Source organism: Melopsittacus undulatus, chromosome 2 (assembly GCF_012275295.1).
Source record: "Melopsittacus undulatus isolate bMelUnd1 chromosome 2, bMelUnd1.mat.Z, whole genome shotgun sequence".
Classification (NCBI taxonomy): domain Eukaryota; kingdom Metazoa; phylum Chordata; class Aves; order Psittaciformes; family Psittaculidae; genus Melopsittacus; species Melopsittacus undulatus.
Genome location: NC_047528.1, coordinates 85,503,597 through 85,530,076, shown reverse-complemented (window position 1 = coordinate 85,530,076; position 26,480 = coordinate 85,503,597). Strand labels below are relative to the sequence as shown.

Here is a 26,480-nt window from a genome sequence, read left to right as displayed (position 1 = left end):
TGAAGAGCAGCTTTTGCAATGGTATTTATTGTCTTGAACGTTGTCACAGATGTAATGCAATATTATACAGCTAACTGGACAGTTTTATTAAAGAAGCATTCATTGCTTTGATCCTTTCTGAAGAAGATCAATGTATTTGCAGACCAGAATATTCTGCCAATGAGGAATTCTTTCTCTTGGCATGAATCCAAGCATCAAAATGTAGGCTTTTGTAGCTGTGGTGAGTAATCTGTCAGCAGGGAAACCATGACAGCCTAGAGGAGAAGAAAAGAAAAAATCCAATCACATTGGAAACAGATACTCCATACAAATAAATAATGGGGAAATATTTTCCTTCTCTAAAGTCTTGTGTTGAAAATTATTGTCCTGACAAAAACTGCCCACTTCGATTTATTTGCTAGAATTTCTGATGATGAATCAGAAGAGCTGAAAAACAGTTATGATGTTCTGTATTGCAGCTGATAGGTTTTCTTAGTGTGGACAAAATACATTAATGCACAGCCTAGAACAAATTCAGAAAAAGCATTTAGATCAAACACTGAGGTCTTTTTTAGTGTGCTATATGCCATCCTCTCCTGCTGCTAGAAAATTCTGTAGAAGCCCAAAGAGCATGTGGACTTACCTGTGGATTTCAGCAGAACATCCATTAGCATCCATGAGAGCCATACTAGAACAAGGACTTTGAAAAATATCCCAGTTTTCTGAGTTATAACATGGAAAATCCTCACTGAGGTTAATAGTGTGTCATCTATCCCTCCTGCCCTCCTCTAATACTAAAACAAAAAGGTATGGCTATGAAAAGAGAATATTTGGAATGTCAGCTAAATAACACACGGTGTTACAGCAGCTCTGCTGGCCTTCCCACACCTGTATACACAACAACCTCATGCTTGCTTTTGACAAGGTATTACCAGGTTCACACTGTTGTGATTTCACAGCAATATCTGACTGCAGACTGTTATTTTGGTCCAGAATTGGATTTACAAAGGTTCAGAGGTTGTGGTCTTGCCTTTTCCTTCGGCACTGCTCAATGTGAGAGGTAGTCCCAGGCACACAGTGGGGACTTACTATCCAGCTGTGCAGCCTCTTGCTGCTACCCATGTCCTACCTGTACTCGGCCCTGTTTGGGACTACAGCTGAACAAATAATTTATGTTCCAGTTTGGTACCTGAGCTGAAAGTGATAGAAAATAACAGATACACAAAACCCAGGCATTCATTATTTTTATAGATTGATAAAACACAAATATGACCTTTTTCTCACACTAAAAAAATGTGCACTGGAAAAAATGTGCAGTAAAGGTTTATTTTCTTTTTGAAAAAATAATATTTAGGGAAACTAGACACATTAAAAATTTTAAATAAAAAATGTTACCACTTTTTTGAATTCTAAGACTAACGCTATGAATTTAACACGAATTTCTTAATACATTTGACCATGTAAAATCTGAGGGTTTAGTAAATACCATACTCAACCACTTACTCTCTAAGAGCACACGAGTTTATCTGAGAGTTATGACAGTGCCATTTCTGGTGGGGTCTTTTTTCACGTCTGAAAGTTTTCACTAGCTTTTGTCAACATGATGGTTCTAAAGCCAGCAATAAATAACAGGCTACTGAGATCTGGCAGTAATTTTCTGAAATTCTAGGAATGCTGAGACAGGAGTTATGGCTTATGTTAAATGCCCATGTCCTCTCATGGTTCCCATGGATCACACAGTATTACCCACACCATAACTTTTCAAGGCCCTTTAAAGCTTTGTTCTTGCATCATTTTCTCAGGGAAAGTTCCCATTGGTGTCAGTAGCAGCTTTTCCTGAGACAAAACTGTAGAAGCTTTAAGCGTTTGGGAAACTGGAGTTTCTAACACCAGTCCCTGGGGCCCCAGTGTTTGACGTGTACTAAAATTGAGCAGCTGAGTTAAGCATTAGAGTAAACCCAGTGATTTAAATACAAAAAAAAATGAAAGTTTATACTGTAGATTTCACTTAGTGATAAAAAATTGGTCAAACAGCAGCAGATTAAGATCAAAATACATCACAGTCGTGTCCAGGAGTATTTGTGCTACATATATGTCTTGCCTGTAGTCAAAATCATGATGTGTTGCGGGGTGCATTTGAAGTATATGTATTAATATTCACTATTTATTGAGGAAATAAGCTGAATCAAGCCTGTAGTGTAAGGTAACACAGAAGCTGACCATAACTTCTAACTTCTGCTATTCTCTTTTTTTACCATAATTGTCCATTTTCTGTTTTCAGCCTCCTGGAAAACCAATGACCGTGGAGAATAAAATACTTCATCATCAACTTCTTCAGGTTTTCTGGGTAAACAATGTAAAAAAGTCCAGTTGGAAGCAGCAGATTTTGCAGTCTGTAGATCAAAAAGCATATAAAAATAAAGACATAAATAAAAACATGTGAGGACATAAATAAAACCTTTAACTAGTAAAAAGGTTAAAAATTTCCATGCTAGCTCCCACTTTGGTTACTTGTCTGACAAACTCAGAAGGATTCCACTAACTGGAAAAGAATTCCTCATTTGTGAAAAAGATGGGAATATCCCCATGAAAGTCAGTAAGAGGTCAGTGCTGACTTCACAGAAGTTAGATATTTACTCCTGTTCTTCTGGCTTTAGTAGGGGAGTAAAACTCCAGGGACCTAGTGGATAAGTAAATTGTAACCTTTATTTGAATGCCATACACTAATATAATCTATCAATAATTGTAACAAGAACATAATAAACCATGATTTTAAAGGCTATTTTTTCTTTTTATATTGTCACTCATAATATATTGATCTAATACCAACAAACAATGAATTTAAGCATTTTATGCCAGTTCAGAGACATCAATAACAATCAATAGTATTTTGTGAATTTGTGTTAAAATACAGTCGATAAAACCAGTAATTCTATCAGCAAGGAAGATGTCCTTTTTATCTTATACAATTAATAGTTTATGACTCTGTGTATCCTCTGATTTTGTGCTGATAAGCATTTCAACTGGATGATTTTAAAGACATATATTTGATGCTTTATTCATTGACAGATATACACAAAATTGCCCCAGATGCTGCCCAGGCATTTAAGAATTTATCTGTGAGCTGCTCATTCTAAATAAAGCATGAAGGATCATTTCTGGTATCAAAGAGGAAATGCAAAGGTAGAAATAGCTTTTAGGTCATAAAGAAGTGAAGGTTTAACTCTCCTGCACATGTTCTGAAGTTAGGCCTCATTGGGAAGCTGTGCAAGAGGCCAAGCCATGTGAAGTGTATGAAATAACTCAACCTTTGTTACTTTTGTGAGTTTTTCAAGCTGGATGGAGGCTTGCATGTGGTTGTTCCATAGCCCCAACTCAAAAAGATACCAAACCCATGCTTTGCTGATGTTGATTCTCATAAATGCAAACTGTAAAACCATTCAGAAAACTAAACCACAAAACTAAATCTCAATTTTTACCTGCATTGTGATCTGATAACCTTGAAATGCCTTTAGTCTTTCTTTCTTTTCCTCTTCTTGACCCATACTTATCCATGTGTCTGTAACTAAAACATTGGCACCATCTGCAGCCTCCAAAGGATCTGTTGTGAGAAGTAACTTGGTACCATACTAATGTGAATAAAATATGGAAGACAAGAAACATTAATTTTGTTTATAACAAAAATAAACTCTATTCAAAGTACTCTATTAGCCTATTTCTTAGGTTCTTACCTCACTGGAGAACTGCTCAGTTATTTTAGTTATCTTGAGATCTGGTTCAAAGCCCTGCCAAAAAAGGTGATAGGTTTACATACAGGATTTAATTTATTACTAACACTGGTTAGAAAAATACTGATTGAACCATTTGCCATGGGAAAGAGAATGTCTTTCAAAGTGGTAAAACTTGAGGGAAATATGTTAATTTTGCTGAAATTTTATTTTGGAAATAAATGGGTGGAAGATGTTCTCGTAAGGTAAGAAAAAATAAGTTTGAACAGTTACAGAATGAAAAGACTATATGTAGGAGGTTTTTTTAACCTAAAGTTTTTGCTTTATTTTTATATCATACTATAATGCAGCATCATCACTGTGAACCAACCAAGATGCAACACTTCCACAAATCTGAAACAATTTTTGTAGTGTTTTGGGGGAAGAGTGGGCATTGGATGACTTTATAACACTTTCACAAGTGGAATTATCGTCTTCCATGATTTATACTGCAGTCACAAATTCCCCTCAGCCCTTCTGAAGTTGGACTCAGTAGAATTGCTTCTGCTTTGCATCAAGATAACTGAATCAGGATTCTGAACCTTGGTTCTGAAAGCTGGCATGCAAGATAAATGCAAACAACACTAGCTGAGGCCCTTGGTAACTGTCCAAGTGGCTGAGACAAGAATGGGCAGTTTGCCGCCTTTACTCCATGTGCATGGCTTTCCTACCTTGGGAGTTGCAATACGCAGGTGAATTCCCAGCTTCGCAGCACTTGTCATGATGGAGTGGAGAACGTTGTTTCCATCCCCAATCCAGGTGATTGTGAGCCCGTTCAGCCCCCCATAGTGCTCCTGCCAAATGAATCAGACAGCCCTAGCTAGGGTTATGTTCCAGGAAGCTGATGCCCAAGGTAGGAGGGGTTGATCAGATGGGTCTGCTGCAAAGAAGGCTGGCTACCTTCAAATGCTAGCTGCATGGAACCATACTTTTAATTAAGCTTACTGCAGCTACACGATGGCCAGAGAGGAAAAAACCTCCCATGTCTTACATGAAGGGCCAAGTACTGCAGCTCTCTCCCCTGAAGGACACATTGACATGTATGACATACAGGGAAGCTGAGGCTGAGACACAGTAATGCTGTAAGCTGTACAGCTGAGGGTTGGTGCTCATAAGTATTAGTGAATGGTAGAAATTATTTAGAAGCAATGCTGACACCTAGCATAGCACTCATTCCAACTTTCTCCCAAATTGTGAAAATATCCCTATCGAGGATGGCCTTGGAGTGATTTTAACTGTCACTGCTGTACAGGACAGCAAAGAACAATACTTTGAAAGCAGCTGTGCAGCTCATGGGCTCATGGTTTGCTCTGCCTTGTACAGCCAAAGAGTGATTTTGTAAAGTGTGGATTGTATGAATTTGAAACAGCATTTCAGCACTAACTGTAGTTTGCCTGCTGGCACTTACAGCCTGTACATGTACTGCTACTCTGGCCCTCAGCTCCCAGCAGATAAGGTCTAAGGAGGAACAACAGTAATATGATTTTCATATTTCCAAAACAGGAAACATGACATTTTTAGCCATATTGTTTTGAATATACATGGTTATAGGTACTTAAGTTGATTCCAGAAAGTTTGTAAAGAGATAACCAAATGCTTCTATATGCCTGCTCTGTACAGCTCCAACTCATGACTCAAAAGACTAAAGACATGATGGAGAGCCTTTTATTCTTAGTTCAAAACTGGGCCATGCTACAGTTGTATTGTAGTAGCTGGAAGCCAGACAGTGTTTCAACACTTTGTGTGACATGATTCAATGCTTGTCAGAGAGGATAAGCATCCACACTGTAGAGCTATCCTAACTGGCAACTTTGCAGGCAGCCATAGCAAAGATGCCAAAAAAACTGAATAGGGAAAGGGCTGGGATTACCCCCTTCTCTCTTGGCAGCAGTTTCTTCTAAACAAATAGTTATGAAGTTGCTCCAGAACAAAGTTAATGGCATTTCTGCCAATGACCACAATTTTGAGTCAAAAATAGTAGCACTTGAAATATTGAATGGCATTAAAATGCCATTGAAATCTAAAACTAATGGAGTCTGAGGCTGCCTACAGTTTAAGGGCTAAAACTAGGGTTTCACAAAACTATCGCTTTTTCAGTTGATGTTTGTTAGCAGCAGGCTTATTGGCAGAGGTTTGATGCAAGGGTGTTTACAGGAGAGCAAATCAGAACTTTGCTGACATGGAAGTTATTTCAGTGAAACAGTTCTCCAGGTCTCTTCAGGATCTTTCAAAGTCCTTCCACATCTCCTAGCAGTGGTACTTCTAAGAGAAGGCCAAACTAAAGCATTTATTTAAGGGCTTGTTTCCAGCTAGTGCTTAGTGATAGCTGAGACATGAACAAATGAGCAAATGAGAGAGCCAGGAGCAAATGAGACAGCCCTGAGATCTTTTGATCTTACTGTTTAAAAATAGGCATTGTAGCCTTAATGCTCAAAGCACTCACTAGTGTGACTAGTGAGTCACAAATATACTGCTGTGTTAAATAACTTCCACCTTATTACCAGCTGCTACTCTGCATTAAAAGAAACACAGTGCATACTAAATACTTTTCTCTGTTCCCAAGCTACTAGTTGTTACAGATAAAATATGAAGTACTGGAGATGTCTGTATAATGACCCTCAATGTGCACTGCAAATTACAAAGCCACATCTGCACTGACTACTGTATAGAGTGGACATAGCTGAGCTAATCTTAATGAAGACACTTAGCTAATGGAAAAAGTTGTAGACAAGGCAGAATCAAGTGGTGTGTGTCCTAGTGGAGCCTATTTTGTATCCTGTGCTAAGCTTTATATTGTCACTGATACGCTGCTGTATCTCAGACCCCTTCATCTAAAGCCAGCTTACCATGGCTGTGATTGCACTGCTTACACACATACATCCTGAGCTTCCAAGAAAGATGAGATGATTGTGTTGGTCAGAACCAGAAAGCTTTGAGGCAATACAAAAGCTGCAGTAGATGAGATAATTTTTTTTTTGTTTGTTCATTTTATAATATGTGCTTATACAATTGCACAGAGAAAATCCTGCTAAAGGTGTTTTGCCCCGAATTGACACTCTAGGCTAAACCAGAACCTTTACAATACATGCTGATCACATGAGCTTCTGAAGCTACTTTTCTCCTTACATCCCTCCCCAGTTTTTCCAAACTCTATTATATTGATACAGGCTTTTTACCCGCTTGGGTGTTCTTCAGTTTCTCTTTACACTTCAAAATATTTATTCTCCTAGTAAAGCCATACAAAAAGAACATATTTAGAAAGTCTAGAGCCCTTCTCCCTGATGAATCCTTCTTTGGCAAATGACTGGTTGCTGCTGTAGTGCCACAAAACTTGGCTTTGTTATTGTCATAAAAAATCCCTGCTAAATAATTAATGTCACTTTTACAGTCAACTTTCTCACCCTTATGCTGTTTTTACAATGTTCCATTCTGTTCTTAGCTGTGGTTGCAGTGTATCAGTGTATCAAACCCTGGGAAATAATAAACATGCTCAGTGATTTAGCACAATTGTATGTTCAGAAAAGACTGGTTTAGCTAATTAGGGATATTTGTGTCTGCCTCTGCCTGGACTTGCTTCCATCTAGGTTGAAGCTCTGACACCATTATAGATTACTTCTGAAATGTTTGACCACAGCAGTCATAACAGCCCTCAATTAGAACAAGCTTTTGAATACTGAATCAATAATCTGTCAAAATTTAAAATGGAAAGAGGGGACTAGTCACAGAGCTAGCCCTTTGGGAGTCAGTGCAATCCAGTAAATCAGAAACTGGGCAAACTTGGATCTACTGACTCTCAAACTGAGCTAAAGGCAGTTGCTGGTCCATTTATCTTTCTTACTCCCACACTGGGTTTTTTCTTATTTTACTGAAGCAATATACCCTAAGGGATCAGACCAGATCTTAGTTGGGACTTCTAACTGTTACAGTAATGATGATGATAATGGTGGTAGTGGTGAATCTGAAGACTATAAAAATTTGAGCTCTTCGGGTGACAGACTGAGGAGAAGTTCAGGTATATGGCAGCCCTCTTCAAGCTGGGCAACACTGTAATTAGTTACACTACTTAAAAAGGAATCACTGATGTATTTCTTATGCCAATCACTTCTTTCTGAAAAAGACATTTCCCATCAGATCAGTGACATAAAAAGCTAGTGGCATATGGATCTGCTCTAATTACCAGTCTGGCCATCTTGCAGTCAACTACAAGTTAGCTGATATGGCCAATGACATTACTATCAATTGAATCAATGTCAGTTCCCTGCTTGTCCCTGGAATACAAACTGTGTGATGCTGCCCTCCAGCCAAGCTTCACAGAGCAGAAGCTGTGAGCCACAGCTTCTCCCCAGGAAACTGCGAGGTACCAGGTGGGTTCAGCAAGGGGCTGTTACATGCCTTCAGCACAGAGAAGTGGCTCTGCATGTGCACAGCACCAGCACTCGTGGTCTCTAAAGGCCAAATCCCCAAACCCTCAAAATCAGGTTGCGTAATGTTTACAACCATTTCTAGTGGGTTATAAATCAAGAGCAAACTCAGATCAACACAACTTTTAAGAAAGAGGATAGCACATATGCTACATCCTCTTAGCATAACACAGGGCATTAATCCTGACCACAGTATTCAAGGGCAGAGCCAGCTTAGATGTCAAACATGTGGGGGGCTCCAAGTTGCTTAGGAAGAAAACACTGGGCAAGAGGATGTTGAATCTGAAGAATCTCGCCCCAGTATTCATGACAAAGCATGCTTTCTGATCTGACAAGAACAGCCTGAACACAGAATGAGAACTGACAACCCTGAAAATAAACCAGCCACATTGCTTGTGGAATGCAAGAGACCATAATAAAATAACCACACTAAAAAGCACCTGTGGAAAGGGAATCAGAAGCCACAAGCAAGAATACATTTTAACAAAATAAACCAAAAAATGAGGCAGTTTCAGATCAAAGAGAAGATGCTTGAAGAGGATTCAAGAAGGCATGTGATAAAATGAATAGGATTTAGAAAATGGAAGAATAAAAATGTGCTAAGCATAAAGAGGGTCAGAGTGCATGCAGTCCTCCACTGGCAATGCAGCAGCAGGGAAAAAAAGAAAGAGAAAAGAAAGTACATTTTAGTTATGTACTGGCAGCAGGAAGGAGCAAGTACAGGCAGGAAAATATTTACAGAGATAAGGAAGAGACATTTTTAAAGATAAATAAGCTGTGCATAATCTGTAGTTATATTTTTATATAAGGCTAGCAGCCTGTGCCACTATTGTATTTTGCATGTGTGTATGAGCCAAATATATTGCCTTTGCATAGCAGAAAGACAGAGCAAATGTTAGACATAAACTTTCAATTAATTTAGAGAATCAGAGATACTATTCAACATCCCCATATTAATCTTACTGCAGGCGGTTCTTGGGTAACATCTTTTTACCCTGCTGAAAATCTCATGAGAAGTTTGACTGTGGTAAGTAACAACTAGACCCTGTGGCTCACACTTCTTCAAGTGTTATTCCTACTTCTGTGACCTCATAAAGTTTATTACACGATTAAAATGCCATTTTGTTACATGCTACTGACTTAAGACCAGTCTTCTCCACCTCAGTGTACATACAGTGCATAGAGGAAAAAAGGCAGCAGATGGGCAGGTCAGAACAGGAAAGAACAGGCAGTGCCAACACCCCTAGTGCGCTGAGGGGAGCCGAGAGCTCCCCCCTGTCTGATCCTCTCTCCTGGGTGAGAAAGCAAGAATGGATAGTGCGTCAGAAACTGGTGGTGCAGTGTGCCCTTGGTGAAGTGGCAGACACCCAGCTACCCTCTAAAGACCTCCTGGCAAACTCTGAGCTGAGGAACATGCTGGAAAGACTAGGAGAGAGTTGGACACAGTTGGAGGAAACAGAGCTCTCCTTATTAGGCTGACTGGAAAAGTGCTGTAAATTTTAAAAAGCTTCCATGACTGTCCAAAAGCTGAGCCATTCCTTCAGGTCTCTGTAAGTGCTCACTTGGTAATGATACATCTGCATATCAAACATTTCGTTTGTTTGAGCACAAAGTGATGTGGTTGTGTTTCATCATAATGAAAAGTGGGCAGCGACACTCTTTCCAAAGATATCCTTCCCAGTGCTTGATTCAACCAGGACACCCATCCCCTATTGCTGCTGCCCGAGGCAGTCAAACCAAATAAAAGTCCAGCCTGTGGGCTCATGTTCACTTGGAGATGGCTGCCCTGTACAAGGACACAATGGAGGAGGAGCAGAGGGTGATTAACAGGGCATGCACCGATTCTGCTCATCTCCATAGGTTTCCCCCTGGTATCAATGGAGAAAGAGATGCATCTCTAGAGTGTGGTTTTGATGCTCAGTGGTCTTTCTTCATTGCTTGGAGATGGAGAACAGGGCAACAGCACTCTGAACTTTGGTGCTGTGGTCAGTGACATGGATAAAACTAGGTTTAGGGGCAGAGATATCAATAGTTGCATAGGCTGAGTCACAGATTATTCCTGAAGCTTGTTATTCGGAAGTGATAAAACACTAATAAACTGTTTGCAAGACAGAAGCCTCTATATAACACAACTGTAAGATTCACCTGGTTTACAGTTGCACACAGTGTTTAAATGAACTTATGACACATAAAGATTGATGATGTTCTCATTACAACATACTGTTTTACGTAATTTGAACAGTTCATTAAAGCTGGCACAATGTGATCTCCCAAATTAACCTTATCCTCGGATATGTGAAGCATTTTAATCACAAGTTTGCCAGTTTTTGCTGGTCTCTTCACTTCAAGTATTGAAAATTTTACAAAAAATAATACTAATCCAAGTAAGGAAAAAGCGATTTTCACTAAATGCATGAGTCTTCCAGTATTTAAAGTTTAAGACATGAATAATTTATTGTTACTCTCACTAGATGTTTTCCACATACTGAATGTCCCTTATCAAAGTCTTCAACAGCTGACAAACACAGCTGAATAGATCAGGAAATTGTTCTGCCCTCCCTTTTTCAAGCAGTGTGATTTTTATTCATTCAGAAAGTAAACAGGGCCAGAGGAGTTCATCATAGTTGTCAACCAGCACTGAAGTATAATAATCTTTTTTTTATAAGCCAGTTCCTCAATTGATTGTAAAACAGCATAGTTCTTTTGTTCACAGATAAACATCTGATATTCTATGTGTGAAACATTATCCTACTGTCAAATCAACTATTGCATTAGATTAAACTACGAAATATGATCTCTTTTTTTTTAACTATTACTTGATGTGAGCAAAGTTTAAATAGGCTTAAGTGCCTGAACTTTAGGTGTTTGCACTGGTAGCATTAAGTGGCTTTTAGAAACAAATTTATTTAACCAGTTTCCTAATACAAGATAGTGATTCCTTTTAAACTATTCATAGGTTAGGGAGGAATCAAGAGTGAACCACAGATTTATTTTTTTAAGTCAGTGGAAAATCTTCCACTGGCTTTGGCTGAGCCAACATCTCACTTTTATGTAACATGTAAAGCTCCTTGCCCATTTTCTGAATTGTAGCCTAATTCCAATGAAGTACTTAATTTTAGGTTTAACTTCAGTCCCTCTACAGCTGATAGGACTAGGTAGTTGTTTTAAATAAAAAACTTCCTTAATTATGTTGCTGGATCAATATCTCTTCAAATAACAAATGCCATATAACTACCATTTTAAAAAACCCTGAGAATAAATGCTTTTGAACCTCACTTCCCCAAATACTTACCAAGACTTGGAGAAAAAGAAAATTGTTATTAAAGAGGGATTATATTGTTACCTGAAGAGTTAGGTAATCGGCTAAAATCTGGAGAGGATGGTGTAAATCGGACAATCCATTGATTATTGGGATAGTGGCTTGTTTTGTCATTAGGCGCAGATCGTTATGCTTGTAAACTCGAGCCAAGATTGCATTTGTCATGCTGGAAAGCACCCTGGAGGATGGCAGAAAATACCCAAGTCAAACATAGTATGTACAGCCCTGCTGCACTCTTCAGCGTGCAGCACATCAATATTAATGAGAAGTGGCAATAAATCACATTTTTTTTCAGCTATCTGAATAATTTATCATGTCTGCATAACAAACTTAAATGCAGACATTTAATAAACTTCTAATAAGTAAGCAGGTCTACTTATTAACAAACTATAGTAAGTAAATGAAAACTACCACTGTATTTTATGTTCTCTTTAGTGTTTTATTGTAGCTACATACAGAACATCAATAAATATTAAAGTCTCCAAACTAAGATAAGCGATTGTGTCACACTGTAACATTTGAAGAATTTGGTAGCTTTAGAAAAGACAAAGTATGAGATTTCTTGAGACTTTTAGCAAAGAGCAAATGTAGCATTGACTATTACAGTGTCTGTGTATGGTATCCTGACCTTTGTGAGGATTAGAAACACGGATATGTCTTAGATTACCTCAATTATTTACTGACCTTAACAAACATAGAAACAGGAGGCTAATAACACTGGCCTGTTCTTCTCCTACTTAAAAACCTGTGTGTTGAAACACATGTTATCAGTGTTAAAGTAATGCCCAAATTTGAAATTTGGTATACGGATAGGGGCACGCAGGAGTCACTGTACCACTCTGGCTTTAACCTCATTTTGCCAAAGTGTGAAGGATTGAGAGATTAGCATAGTATACTCGGTGTGCTCTGAATTCTTTAGAGAAATTAAATATGGATTGGAGCTCTGCAGTTCTCTGCATTTCTGCGTTTTAATCGGGCCCTGAAGCCTAACTTTGAAGTAGTATTTTGTGTGTTTTCATATTATTTCTCATAGGACCTTAAAATAAAACAAGGAAGAGACTGAATAGAAGAGTATGCAAAATCCTTGTGGTATCTATCTATCTTCCTGATAGACAGCCATAAAGAATTCTGGCATCTTCCTTTGTGGAAATGTGGCTGTTAATGCTGTTGCCTTTACACAGACAAATCTTCTGATGAAGTCAGTAACAAATATTTTCTACTGACACCAGACATTCCTCACCCAAGCATAACTGTAATAAAATGTCACAAGGTTCCCTGTAGAGCTCTCTTGGAAGAAATGACTGCCGATAGCAGCTATAAGTGAAAAGGAGGAACCGAACAAGGTATTTACTGATTGCAAGGTATTGGAACAGCTGCTGTTTGTGCCATTATTTCTTTTTAGCTCACCAGTTTCTTTTTCTCTGAGTGTTTATTCTAGCAAGAAGCATGCAACTGTGGAAAATCTGTTCTGCACTTGACTAGTCATCAGGAATGGCATGCATGGTTCCTTTTGTTAGTCATCTAACAGGTGCCCACTCTAAGCAGTACGTAGCCAATCCCACAAGCCAAGGAAAAGAGGCAATCATGCTGGGAAACTGCCCATTTTTCTTCTACTCCCTTTTTTTTTTTTTTTTAGGATGGCAGGACAACTGATTCTAACCTGACATGACTGATAATGAATTTAGAGAAGATGGTCCCTTTAGAGGATATGCCATCAGAGGAAATTCAGTCCTAATCAATTACCAACTAGTGAAAACTGATGAATTTTATTTCTTAATCTGCTGAAAGCAGATACTAGACTTATTAGACACTTAGTGGCAAGACACCAAGACAGTCCTTCTGCCAGCATTTCTACATGTCATACCTTACAGTAGGAAACCTAGGTGGAAACCAGGTTTATTCTTTGTGAAATCAAAACCAAATTGAACTCAGGAAAAAAAAAATACAAACCCAGAACAAAGCAAAGCAACCAAACCAAACCAAAACCTTGTCTCAGGAGATGAAGAAGTCTGTAATCAACTCAATTTAAAGGAAACCATATGAGGCTGGGGTTGCATAGGAAAACAGACCTGGCTGGATGAGAGTCTTCAGTAACAGTAAAGACAAAGTTCTGGAAGGTGAGGGGGGGTAAACACAGCCTCATCAGATGACTTTTGATTTAAGGTTCCTGTATTATCACCAACTACAAGGTCCTTGTCTCTTTTCATTCTTTTTGCAAGACTGTGAGCCTATCAATTTCAAAATTCTAAAGCTTGGAAATATATAAATGTATTAGAATGCTGCATGTCTCTCTTTTCAAAATAACTTTTCTTTCTACAGAGGAAAGCTGGAAACTTTTACTGAAGTGTATCCTCTGAGGAATCCAAAATTAAACACAAGTAAATGTATTCTTTTTTGGTGTGGCTGATTTCTGAATTTGAAAATGGGACATTTGCATATAGTTCAAGTAGAATATTGCTATCCAAGGTAGTTTTGGTTTTGTTGTGAAAGTACACAGGTTTTAATTTCTGACAAGACTACTTCATTGTCATTCATAGTCTTACAAGAGCATATGGTGGATGTGTTCTCAGTAAGCAGTGAGAAGTAAACCCATTCCCCATAGATGCAGAGATGCATCCCCTAATAATGCCAGTGGACTAGTAAAATCATCCTAAGAGTTCTTCGCTGCTGTCACAGAACGTTATGGCCCCTGAGCTATAGTGGTGCACAGTGGGACTGCTCTATAGTGGAAAATACAGATACAGTACTTATATTTCATTTCATGTAATATATCAGACATGCTAAACAGCACTGAAAGGCTTAGAGCTCTTTTATGGACGGTAACTTTTGCTACTGTGTCAGCATAAATGTAAATGTCTTGTGAAGCATGGAAGAACTGATTTATAAGCAGGTTATAAATCACTAAAGATATGCTCACAGCAGAAATTCTTTCAACCCTTACCTGCAGCAATTCTAATAAAAACTGTGACTTTTATAGATCTGTGCCCCTTTCACTTTAAGTTTCAGTTTCAAATACTTCTAAGGCCATCAGAGCCCTAAACACATGGCTATAAACATTTGAAATACCCTCTGGGCCTACTACAGGCATTCTTTTTTTTTATTCTTATGTTAACTGAATGAATTAAGCTGGGATATTATCCTTCAATCACAAGAAATGCCAAGGAATTAACACTCAGGTTGTTCTTTTGATTGTGCAAAGTCAATAATAATTCTGCCAATGAGAGCAAGAGTGAAACAGAACACATGGGGCTCTGTAAGGACTTGGGGGAGCCCTCACTTCACAGAGGCAAGTGACTTGGGAGAGCCCTCACTCCACAGAGGCGTGTGATATGACTCAGCAGAGGAGCAAAATCCCCAGGTCAGGATTAAAAAGGGACTTGTCCTGGAAGAACAAGCAGTGACAGAGAAAAAATGGGGGCTGAAGGCTTGCACAGGAAGTGGGAATTATGGGAGTTTACTCCACAGAATGGAGACTCCTCCGGATGGAAGATTTTCTTACTTCTTGCCTTATTTCTCATAGCTTACTGTGTTTCTGATCCAGTGAGAACGGAAGGCAAGACGCTTGGTGGATGATACCTATTTACATCATTGTGGGGGATTTACCTTTGATATGTTTTCCATTTACCTTCACTATGACATAGTAAGCTGTTTGACTTGAAAAATCCTTCATCTGTCATGCCAGTAGAGCTGTAGCTGGAATGCATATGCTCTGAAGCATTTAAATAGCACACTTTGACGAAACTATAGCCGCCCTGCTTAAACTATGGGTATGCCCCAGGATGTATGAAGAATGCTTTTGAGGGGATGTATTTGAATCCCATGGCAGTGTATGAGCAATGCTGAACTGGTCAGAGTGGCCATTGGACACAGTAGCATAATGCACCTCAGACTTGGCTGTTAAGTCTCAGATTAATCTGTTCCCTTTGTAGGTCCATGAGTCTACACATTGTTTGAATCTTTTAAACTTGTAGTTACTAAAGTAAGGCAGTGGGACACACTTTTTTTGAAACATCTGAGCACTATCACTGCAGCTTATATTGACACTGGCAGAGTTATATATCCAGCAGGGAGTGGAAGGTAAGTACTTTCAAGCCTCAAGAGACAGAAATTTTTACTTTCTACTGTCAACACCCATATGTGTTCCACTTCAATAGTTAAAAGCAAGAAAAGAAACTTTAAAATGTTCAAATGTTTGGTCTTTTCTTTATGTTTTCCTTGGATTTCACCACAGGGAGAAAAGCAACAGAGTTCTCAAACAACCTCTTCCACTGACTGTGAAAACTGTAGTATACAGCAGAGGCAATGGAACCTCCTCTGGCTGATTAGATATTTTGAATTGTGTCTGACAAGCTTGACACTGTATGTGTTTCACAAGAATAAAAAGGACCTTTCTGACACTACCAACTTTTCAGCAATGAGCCTGACTCAGGCTGCAAAAAAGCTGCCTAGAAAGCAGCACAATAATGAGGATGGATGAGTCTTTAATACATGGGAGTACTATGTTCTGCCTACTTTCTGCAACACTGGAGAGAATCCATCAGAGAAAAAGCTTGAGCTCAGTTCTTCTCTGTTATGGCAATGAGGATAGTTTGCTAGCTACCCATCCCTACATGCATGTGGGAATGGGCATGAATAAGACCCTGTAGAAGAACAATGCCATAGCCCAGCCTCCAGACCTGACAGTGGGTACAGCTGTGGAAGAGGACACATGAAATCATAAATTGCCTGCAAAGTGTTGATGCTGCTGAGACAGGGGGATGAGAGTGGCCTTCAGTGCAGCCTGTCACAGCTGATAGGGTAAGACCTATCAGCAGCTGCCCTAACTAGGATAAATAAAGTCTTTGCTTTTTGATTTTGCCCTTTTATTTGCCAGTGAGCTGTACTTCTAGTTCCATGAGGAGCAACAGAACTAGAAGGTTCTAGTCTTGTCTGAATATACGTGCTGTCACCAGTGGAACTATACTACTGAGGCACATAAAATGTTTCTGTTTGTGTGACTGTCACTCTCATTAGCACTCTATATGCCAAATTTGATAAAAATATTTCTCATTTTGGAGACATGAAGTGGCTGTAATGGTGCTGTACTGAGCTACACATTCTGTGAACTGATCTGTAAAAGTTTAAGAAATGTGGAGTGCCTTCTGACTTTATCCAGAATGAAAATACTAGCTTCCAAAATTCTGTAAGACAAGTTTCAGCCTGATAAACTACCAAATGCATAGTCATTAATCAAGTGATGTTTTACCAACCTTGCTGTATCTGTGAGACTCTCATTAGTGCCCAGATGTATGTCTTGTGTTGTAAGGAAGGCAGGATGTCCTCCAAGTAGAGCAAATCCTACAGTGAGGACAAATAAAAAAAGAAATTAAGCACCAGAACATCTTATTTACATCCAAGATCCAAAAAAAAACTTTTTCATGTAAAAGATATTTACAGCAATAAAAGTAAAACTCAGCAGGATATCCAGATGTTTCAAACACTTGAAGTCTGACAAGACACAAATAAATGCATTTTGAAATAAAACCACACAAATGTGATGCTTTGCTGAAATCCCAAGGCATGAGTTCTGATCTGTGTTCATAGGAACAGTCATTCAAGCTGAAAGGCTACGTATTGCCAGAAGCATCACTGTGGGTCCCTGTTAAGAGCTAGGTAATCCATTCATCATGCTGAATTTCTACTTCAAGGGGCTTAGCATTCTAGAAGGGCCATCTGAGTCAGTAGGTGTAATCCCACATCCTTGCAAGGAGCTTCAAGTACTGTCACTCAGATAGAAAATCTGAAGTTCCTTTATATACTGTAACAAACTTGGGCTTGGTCACAAGTGACCAAGTGCCTTAAAAATGATAATGTGACAGAGAGAAAAGGAAAGATCTTAGGCACTGCCAGCACTCCTCCACCCTGCAATAGGTAGGAATTTACAAAGTGAGCCAAGTAACTGGATGGATAAGGTCTGAAGAATTAAGTCCTGAACAGGAAACCATGGAAAGACCTGAGCATCATTTAAGAATATAAAACATTTCTGGGGAACTTAAAAGGTGTCTGGACAGTATTTTGGATACAGACAAATTACATGCCAAGGACAACTCTCAGGCTCTGTCCTGCCTGATTTTCATTGCACTACCACTAGAAAGCTACCACAAGCAACCAGCTGACACAGATGGCTTTTCCTTCCCCACCACTTGAGTCTCCCTGCTTTTTCCTGGTTTAAGCCTAGAGCCTCCATCCACTGAATCTCAGTGTAAAGTCCATCATGGCTACTGGGAGATTGATGCATGAGGGGAGCTGTTTTATGAACTGTATCAAATGATTTAGCATAAACCTAGCATTGCACACAGGTCCTACAACTGGGGACATACAAAGTGTAGGATTTGAGCTGGGCTGTAGGCAGTCCTGTGAGGCATTTTCTGCACACTGGGTAAGACGTTCTGCATAAGAACAACTCCCTTCTAGTAGAGAAATTGTCAGGGAGATCTTGCTGTGTCACTAACATCCACGGTGGAGGAAATTTCCGGAGAATCTCAGTATGGATAAACCAACCTTGTTGAGACAATATGATGGGGGAGTGAGTATTTTATTGTGACAAAAATCTAGAAGGAAGCCCATCCTTTTTTTCATTTCCAGGAAGAAAAAGGCTGCATATAGCACAGAAGAGCAAAGACACACACATCCTTCTATGAAAGTATGACCTCTTGGAGGTGGTTGTAGCCATTAGATGGCACTGCAGACATCTCTAGTACTGCAGCTTTAAGATGAGGTTTGTACAGGTCTGTCAAACATCAAAAAGTTGATCCCACAGCTACTCTTCAAATAAGGATTAAACCAGGAGTGAATACTGAAACCTTTCATGAATAAAGCCAAGCAACCAGGTTCAGGTGGCAGGCTGGGGCCCCACAACAGGGCCCCTGACACAGAGCAGCCCTTATTAACTTCCATTCCATGTGGGCAGCAGGGTTGAAGTGGGGTCTTCCACTGGCATCAGTTCACCAAGTCTCCAGACTGCAAAATGCAATAGGTAAAAATAATACTGGCAAATCATTGGCTTTTTTTCTGCCTTCATTTCCTTAAAAGTAAGATTAAAATTGATGATGTTCCAGACCCCACCTGAAGGGCAAATTTCTGCTCTATCCAGCCAGTGTATACCTATCCTATTGAATGGGGATGATTTTACTTTCCCTTTGTCAACATTAAGGATTGCTCCAAAACTTAACAAGATCAGAGTCAGACACAACAAACTTTTAAGAATGAAGCATCATTTATTCTATTTCTTTTTGTTGTTAGAAAAGCACTACATGTTTGCTGGTTGCTTTGCCTTCACTGGTTATTCAGAACCTTTTTTGTAGTAAGGCAGAAAAAATGTTTAGGTTTCCTCAAATAGTTTCACCACCTTTCTGCAGCTCACTGTATTTATGGGAATGCGTATGCAAACTGTTGCTAGACATGAGAGCCTATCTATTCAGTGCAAGTTTTTAAGGAGGAAATCCTTAAAAGGATTTCATCCTCAAGGATAAAATCTTGTTTGTCAGAACTTTTTCAATCCATCTTCTTGTGAGTTTTTTCAAAGTCATATACAATTATGTCAGTGATTTATCTCCCCAAGTTACACACAATACAACAGCTCTGCATTTTAGGCTTCTAAATGCATACATTTGGTAGAAGTTTCACAGTACAGGCAGGCTCCCATGGACATGTTCTGTTTTCTGTAAATGATGGTCAGGTAGAAGAGGAATCTGACCATTTATTCAGAACTGCCAGACATCAGGCAGCCCAGTCAGAGCCACCACCTGGAGCCTGTGTATATAGCACAGTCTTAATGTGTTGGGCTTTTTGCTTTTGAACTGGCCATCTGTGCAGGGCCTGGGATCACATTTCCATCCAAAACTTTCCATCTGGAAATACAGGAGCTCTGTGCTCTAGCTTTGTATATAGTTGCAGAGACAGAATCTTTGCTTCAGATTCTTTCATCTGACTATTGGTAGAAAGAAAAAAAGTGACGACTTTTGAAGATATACAGGCACTAGTTCAGGAAATACACACATGCTGGAGTGCTGGGTTAAAGTGGAAGATCTAATCCTCCCTGTTGTCACAAGCTGGTCATATCCAAAGCCACATGCTAAGTGTTTATATGAATATTGGTAACTTCAACAAACTGTATTAAATGTTAATACTGCAGAGCCAGAATAGGTTATTATCTCATGACCATACATCTCACTACCACTAGTTTTCAAAAAAGGACAGTTTTATGTCTCAGGCTGTGGCACATTATTGAGTTCACTCTTTCACATAGGATACAAGTGCTGGTGGTTGTACAGATATAAGTTAAATCTTCATTCCAAGCCACCCCTGCTACACTGTGGGGCCAAAGTGAATCCTCCAGTGCACACATTGGATACACAGTAGAGGGGCTGACCCACCTGCACCAGAAGACATTCACAGCCGTCTTCTCAAACTCAGGAAGGATCCGTTTTTATATTGCAAGGCATCTGAATTTGTTAGTTTCCTCACTGCCTGCCAGGACTTGCAATTTCTTGTACATCCCAAAGTGCACAACAAAAGAAGGCATACAGAGCTTTTCTGCCTGTACTGCCTCCTCTCCATTTCTACCCTGTGACATATTGTCTGCATTCAGCATCTGTGAAATGGTTCGATTTGCTTATGACTTGTTCACTGAAACATAACTGCAACTGTATATTTTAAGAGTAACAGTGACAATCAAAACACTTTACACCAAAGTTATAACAAAACCAGAGCATTCAACTTTATGCCATGCCTGAGGATGTTTATTTTACAAGTAATATATGACCATGCGCAATACCTTTGTTTTCAAAAAGTACACAAGATTTTATGCAGAATGGGTATGGGATTCTGACTGCAAACAGATGACATTTTCTATTATAATAGCAAAGATGTCACATTTTCCTATATAATAGCCAGTGATAGTAATAAATCTAGTAGGTTCCACAAAACTGGATTTACTTTGCCAAATACTCTATGGAAGTTACTTGTAGTTCTTCATTAAACTTACAACACCTTTACACTTGGAAATAGTAAAACAATATGGTTTTCAGAAACATGTATTAGAACAAGATTTTATCTGTTCAAGAGAGTAAAGGGGCAATGAATTATACTACAAGAAGCTGCACATTATTCGGTACAGTTACAATGTCATCAGGATAAACAGTTTGAAGCATAGTATGTTGGAAAAGCTGCAAACATCAACTATTCTCTTACAATGCATTCCAAATTGATGTTTTTATACTCTTTGACCAATCTTGGCTACTGGGAGAAGTGCTCAAAGATTGGAAAAAAGAAAATGTCACCTCTATCTTCAGGAAGGCAAGAAGGGGGACCCAGAGTATTGCAGGTCAGTCCGCCTCACCTTGATTCCTGGAAAGGCGATGGAGCAGCTAATCCTGAATACCACTTCCAAGCAGATTAAGGACAAGAAAATTGTTGGGAGTAATCAGCATGTCTTCACCAAGGGGGAGTCATGCTTGACCTACCTGCTAAACTTCTATGATGAAATGACTGGCCAGGTAGATTAGGGGAGAGCAGTAGGTATTATCTTCCTGAACTTTGTTATGGCCCTTGACACTGCCTCCCATAACAATCTCTTAGACCCTGCACAGAGTAGATTTTGTAATCAGTGCTTTCCAAGTCCCTGCTCCTTCAAAATGAAACCCACTGATTCTCATTTAGTTGTTCCTGAGAGTTGCAAAGTTTGTTTAGATTAATCTCATCACCAGAACCTTGTCCCATAAGTGACCTCTTTCAAGATGCTGAAGGTGCAACGGATGGGAAATGCCATTTGAGATGACTCAGGTATCTTAAACACTTCAATCCACTTCAATGTCCACTTTCACTGGACACTAGAAAATTGGTATTAAATTAGCTTACTCTGCTAAAAGAGATACATGTGGTCCCATGTTTGTTTCGAATTACAAATTCCAAGGGAGAAGTCATGTATGTTAAAAAGCAGCTGAAATGTATAAAGTTTCTATGAACAGAAAAAACTTGAGTATGCCTTTAAACAAAGTCTTAGGCTTAGGGGACTTATGACCAGTTAACTGAAGGTGTGAAGTTCATGCACAGAATTTAAACTGCTTTAAACTCCCTTGTGGAAGCTCAGAAATAAATTTGGGTTATTTCACTGGAGCTTAATCCCTCTTGAATGAATTTATGTGCATTAACTCCCATCCTTAAGATAATTCATTTGAACCTTCCTGAGCTTCCCCCTTGCATAAGCCTTCAAAAGCCAAGGACTAAACTGTGCTTCCGTCTGAATAAAGAAGCATGAAGGATAAACAGATTCAGAGAATTTGTCATTACTTGCCCATGTACCACTATGGCAGGCAACTAGAAACTGAACTAAACCCTCTGGAATTAAAAGGGGAGTGGTCTTCATAGACAGGGAATGAACAAGAGAAACCCATTCATAAATCCTGCTTATCTGGAGAAAACAGAAAGCAACATAAAGAGCAGGATCAGCAGGTGCCAGGGGATACAAAGTAAAATTCAGAAATGCTTGCAGTTAACAGATCTGCTTCTTCTTTCCATTATTTTTATCTTCTCACTCACACCTTGTAAAGAAATGTGAATAACTCAACCAGTTCCCTGTCCCCTTGCTAGGGAGAAGTCAGCCTAAAGGATGCTGGGTCAATTAAAACGAGAGAAGGGCAAGCTTTTCCTTCCTTCATGTGTCACCAGTTCATAGCTATTCCTTGCTAACATGCAAGCACATGAATGATTTCTTTCAGTGGTCCCATTGATTTTAGAACAACTACCATGTAAACAAAGCTATGTATGTGTTTCAGTGTTTGCAGGACTGTATGTTAAAAGAATAATGTTCCAGTGCCTGGTCCTATTAGGCTAATACAGTGGAGTCTCCATGAAATTATCTTCCCCTGTAGGTAATCATGTTAATTTTTCCCCCCCTAATTTATGTCAAGGCATTACATACACTGAAATGTGACAAAGGTAGAATACATAAGAAAAATATTTATTAGAGTCTGCAAATAATTAAATTTGTGATGCTCACAAAAATAGATGTTAGGAAATGTACATCTTGCCAGTACAATTAGGAGCTTATTCCAGAAATGTTTACTTCTGCCTGTTAAATTATTTCTTATCTGTCATGTTTTGGAATGATTTGAGTTAAGCAATGCACTTGTTACATAAATATGCAAGGTGAAACAAAATTAGCAACTGTTCTTTTCCTATTTTTGTTTTCAAACTTTGGGTTTCTCCTGAGTGGAAACTGCTAAGTACAAGATTATGCAGTATTTTTAGTACATACAGTATACCATTTCATATAGAATCTGACTGTGCCAATGCTCAGATATACCTGTTTCTGCAGATAATCTTGTTCTTGTGCTTCTCTTCTCAAAAATCATGGCCAAAGATTTTCCTTGCATCAAAGGCAAATACTGAAACATGAAAATTGAAGTAATTTCAAATTTATAGTCATATACAATTTACAGTGTGAAATACTTCTTTCATTTTTTATTTCAGCATAGAAAAGTTACACAGAGGGTTTTTTTTTAACCATAGCTATGATTTCTTGCCCTTCAAGAAACTTATTATCAGTGGAAAGGTTAAAGGGAAAGAAGTAATTCTAGGGTTAAAAGCAATTGCATTTTGGCATTCAGTTTGAACCAGTATTAAGGAGAACTCTGATACTAAATTAATCCCCTGCAGGGAAGTGTCTTCCACTTCTTACATTTAGTTCTGCATGTACACCATGTGTCAATGGATGGGGTTAGCCAACAACAGGGAGTTAGTTGTATAAAGCTGTTTAACCTTTTCACTTGCCAAGTCCTCTAAAGTATTTAAAGAATATTACTTAACACTTTACATCAAGGCTTTTTCATATTTTTAATTGATTTACAGTTAATTAAAGCATTTTACCTCTCCTTTGCCCTTTATCCTTTGCTTCAAATCTGCAGCCACCCACAGCAAATACTTCAGCTCATCTGCTGTGTAGTTCTGTAGAGTAAGGAGGTCACGACCTTTCAGATGAACATTCATTTGAGCTGGTGACCCATACCTGTCTCAAAAGAGCAAAAAAATATATACTTTTTGTCATTCAATATTCATGCTAAAGCAAATGAGCAAGAAGTTGAAATGTCTCCCAATCCCTTTATTTGAACACTTCATTTCTGAAGTGGAGGAGGTGGCTGGTCTCTTTTCACAAGTAACAAGTGATAGGACAAGAGGAAATGGCCTCAAGCTGCACCAGGGGAGGTTGAGACTGGATATCAGGAGAAAATTTTTCAACAAAAGGGTGGTCAGGCATTGGAACAGGCTGCCCAGGGAAGTGGTGGGATCACTGTCCCTGGAAATGCCCTTAGTGACATGGTTTAGTGGTGGATTTGGCAGTCCTGGGGTAACAGTTGGGCTTGATGACCTTAAAGGTCTTTTCTGATCTAGTTGATTCTATGATCCAGCTGGATCAGCCTGATGGACTGTGTTAGCTAGTTTAAGTAACTTTTATTGTCAGACAGACACATGATGCCACTATGCACTATACTGATCAGCACCGTAACAGTGTCTGAAATAGTATTATAAACTGTACATTAGATGTAGTTTCTTTTGCCCTCTGATATGCAGATTACTTGGTTGTATGCTACCTGTCAAGTAAACCCAAATGCATAAAGCTGTTCAAGGCATGGTGAAACAGCTTATGTGTAGACTGCAATGTTGCCCTTTGGGGTCACAGGATATGAGACACAGATCTTGGTGCTCTTTATCCCTCCCTCCTTAGTGCTTTGTGGATGAGCAGGCACTTGCTATGTTCCATCTCTATAAATGTGTATGAAATCTCTTGATTACACTGGGGAAGAAAGTAAAAAAAAATCAATAAAATGGCCCTGAGCTCTAGTCCTTACCACACAAGAGAAGTTCTGGCCATGTGCACTGTATTTATTCAGTGTATTCTGGCGGCCAGCCAGATTTAGGTCTTCAGAATCATATGGCATTTGATTTTGATAATTGCCCACAGAAGTTACAAGATCAAATTTCCTCTAGCTTAGACATGATGTGTTAATGAAAGTCACATCCAAGACCTGTCTGTTCATTGGTCTTTGCTCTATTGAGAAGTGGACTGAGAAATATCCACTACTAATTTCTGCACTGGCAGACAGTGAAGCAGTAAAATTGGTTACCCAGAGAAGATTTGGAATTACCATCTGTGGAGATTTTCAAGACATGAGTAAGAAAAGATATATAGCAGAAAGCAGGACTAGAGGTCAGCTCCTGACCATTTTGTTCCCATGATAATTCTGTTTTATTGCTATGACCTTCAAGAAATGCATTCCCTTCTCTGTTGCCCACATCCTCTGAAAGGGGCAGAAATGGACATATAAATTCCAGAGAAGGAGCACGAGACAACATACCAAAGTTAAAATGTAACAGGCAGAATTAAAAAGTCAAGTAGTTGGTTTACTCCTTTCTGAGCAGGGACAGCAATTACTTTGGACTATTAAAACAGGCTGATATATCCTAGGTTATCCTGCAGTATCAGCCACAGCGTGCTGAACTTCTAATACTCATAGAGAGTGGTGATAGCTTATGCCAACATCATGATATAATGCTAAAACCCCCTAAAAATAACAAACAACATTATGTGAGGAGCTTAACAAATTGGATGAGTTTATTGGAAAACCAGATTTACTGCAATTGTTTTACAAACTTGCTTTGCTATCACTTCTGCTTACCAGAGAAAGTTCCCATCGATTGCCAGCAGTGAAAATCCAAAATCCATTAAAAATTATTACCCAGGCTTCAGGACCACTTTAAAACTGTAGCAAATAAATCACAGGACTCAGAAAACATTTGTTTTTCTTCTGATGCAATGTAGAAATGATAAATAAAAATTACTTACTCCATATTAGGATTCCTGTGAATATGAAATTCACATGTATTGTTTTCTAGCACTAATAATTAGTTACATAATGCTGTTAATGTTCTTACTGACACTGACATGAAAGCACAGGGAGATGTGGAATTAAGTTTAACCTGATTCTGGAGATGTGACAAGCATGAGAAGCAGCTCACTGAAACACTATGATACAACTCATTTTCTTCAGGCACAGGGGATAGGCAGCTGAAGAAAGAGCCTGAAGTCAGGTCACAGAGCCAGGTCTACATGGTTAACTGTGACCCTCATATCACATCAGGCTTTTCCTGCATGTCTCCAGTGTATACAGACAAGAAAAAAAAAATAAACCAAAGCAGAGGTTTACCTTGCAGCTCCAAGGAGAGAACTTTCCTCCCAGTACTGACCATCACAATTGTCTAAATGCATAAGAATAGCCTGTGTACTTTATTTAGATAGTTATTTACCAATTACAGTTCTTGCAGAGTAGATAGTATTAGCAGTATTTCACAAACAATAAAAGGGAAAATCCTCCCATCTCCTGAAGATGTAGGAGCTTGTTGCCTTGAGAAGCAAAAGGGCACTAAAAATGCAGAAAAAAAAAAACCCAAAACTTGTCTTTTTCTGAAAATCTCACTCCTTCATAAGATTAATCTGGTTTTGTCTCCAGGTTTCTGATTAAATATCACTGAACACCAGACAAAACTAAAGGATAAGCTTACCAAAACTGTCGCAGCCGCTGCCTGCTGGTCACTGTTAGTTTTGCAGCACTGAATAACTTCTTCACACTAAACAGCATCTTCTGTTCGTGTTAGACTTCTCTCAGTCCTACAGATAAAGTTAAGAGAAGCAAAGGCGTTTGAAGCAGAGAGCGAGCTGCGCTGCTGTGCAGACAAGACAAAACCAAGAACCAGTCTTTGTTTTTCTTGACCCAGCCAGGGCTGGCGGGGGCTGACTCTGAAGCTTTCCCTTGGTCAAACTCTACAGATAAAGATGTCTCACAGGGCCCGTTGCATCACCCACAGTCTGTGCTCTTTCCTGTGGGCCCATCATATCATACCTGTGTCAATACCATTTCAAGGCAGTTTCGTGTTTGCTAAATATTTGTACAGGAGCAC

General features: G+C 39.1%; 1 protein-coding gene across 1 annotated transcript; it reads right to left on the bottom strand.

Annotated features, from left to right (window-relative positions):
- On the bottom strand, positions 1-26,293 carry OTC (ornithine transcarbamylase). Its single transcript, XM_005144558.3, has 10 exons — positions 26,085-26,293; positions 23,394-23,532; positions 22,831-22,912; positions 16,736-16,823; positions 11,511-11,664; positions 4,418-4,540; positions 3,711-3,764; positions 3,459-3,608; positions 2,235-2,372; positions 1-254 (listed from the first exon to the last, which is right to left on the bottom strand). The coding sequence occupies exons 1-10, from the start codon at positions 26,159-26,161 to the stop codon at positions 195-197; spliced, it is 1,065 nt and encodes a 354-aa protein (XP_005144615.3). The 5' UTR covers positions 26,162-26,293; the 3' UTR covers positions 1-194.
- Between the last annotated feature and the right edge of the window lie 187 nt (positions 26,294-26,480).

What these genes read in the sequence shown, in the direction of transcription:
- OTC (XM_005144558.3), bottom strand. Translation starts at nt 26,161, where the DNA reads ATGCTGTTTAGTGTGAAGAAGTTATTCAGTGCTGCAAAACTAACAGTG. An exon ending in AAGATTATCTGCAGAAACAG is followed by an intron (nt 16,824 to 22,830) that starts GTATATCTGAGC and finishes TCCTCACTGTAG; the next exon opens with GATTTGCTCTACTTGGAGGA. An exon ending in AGTCTCACAGATACAGCAAG is followed by an intron (nt 11,665 to 16,735) that starts GTTGGTAAAACA and finishes GCCATCCTCCAG; the next exon opens with GGTGCTTTCCAGCATGACAA.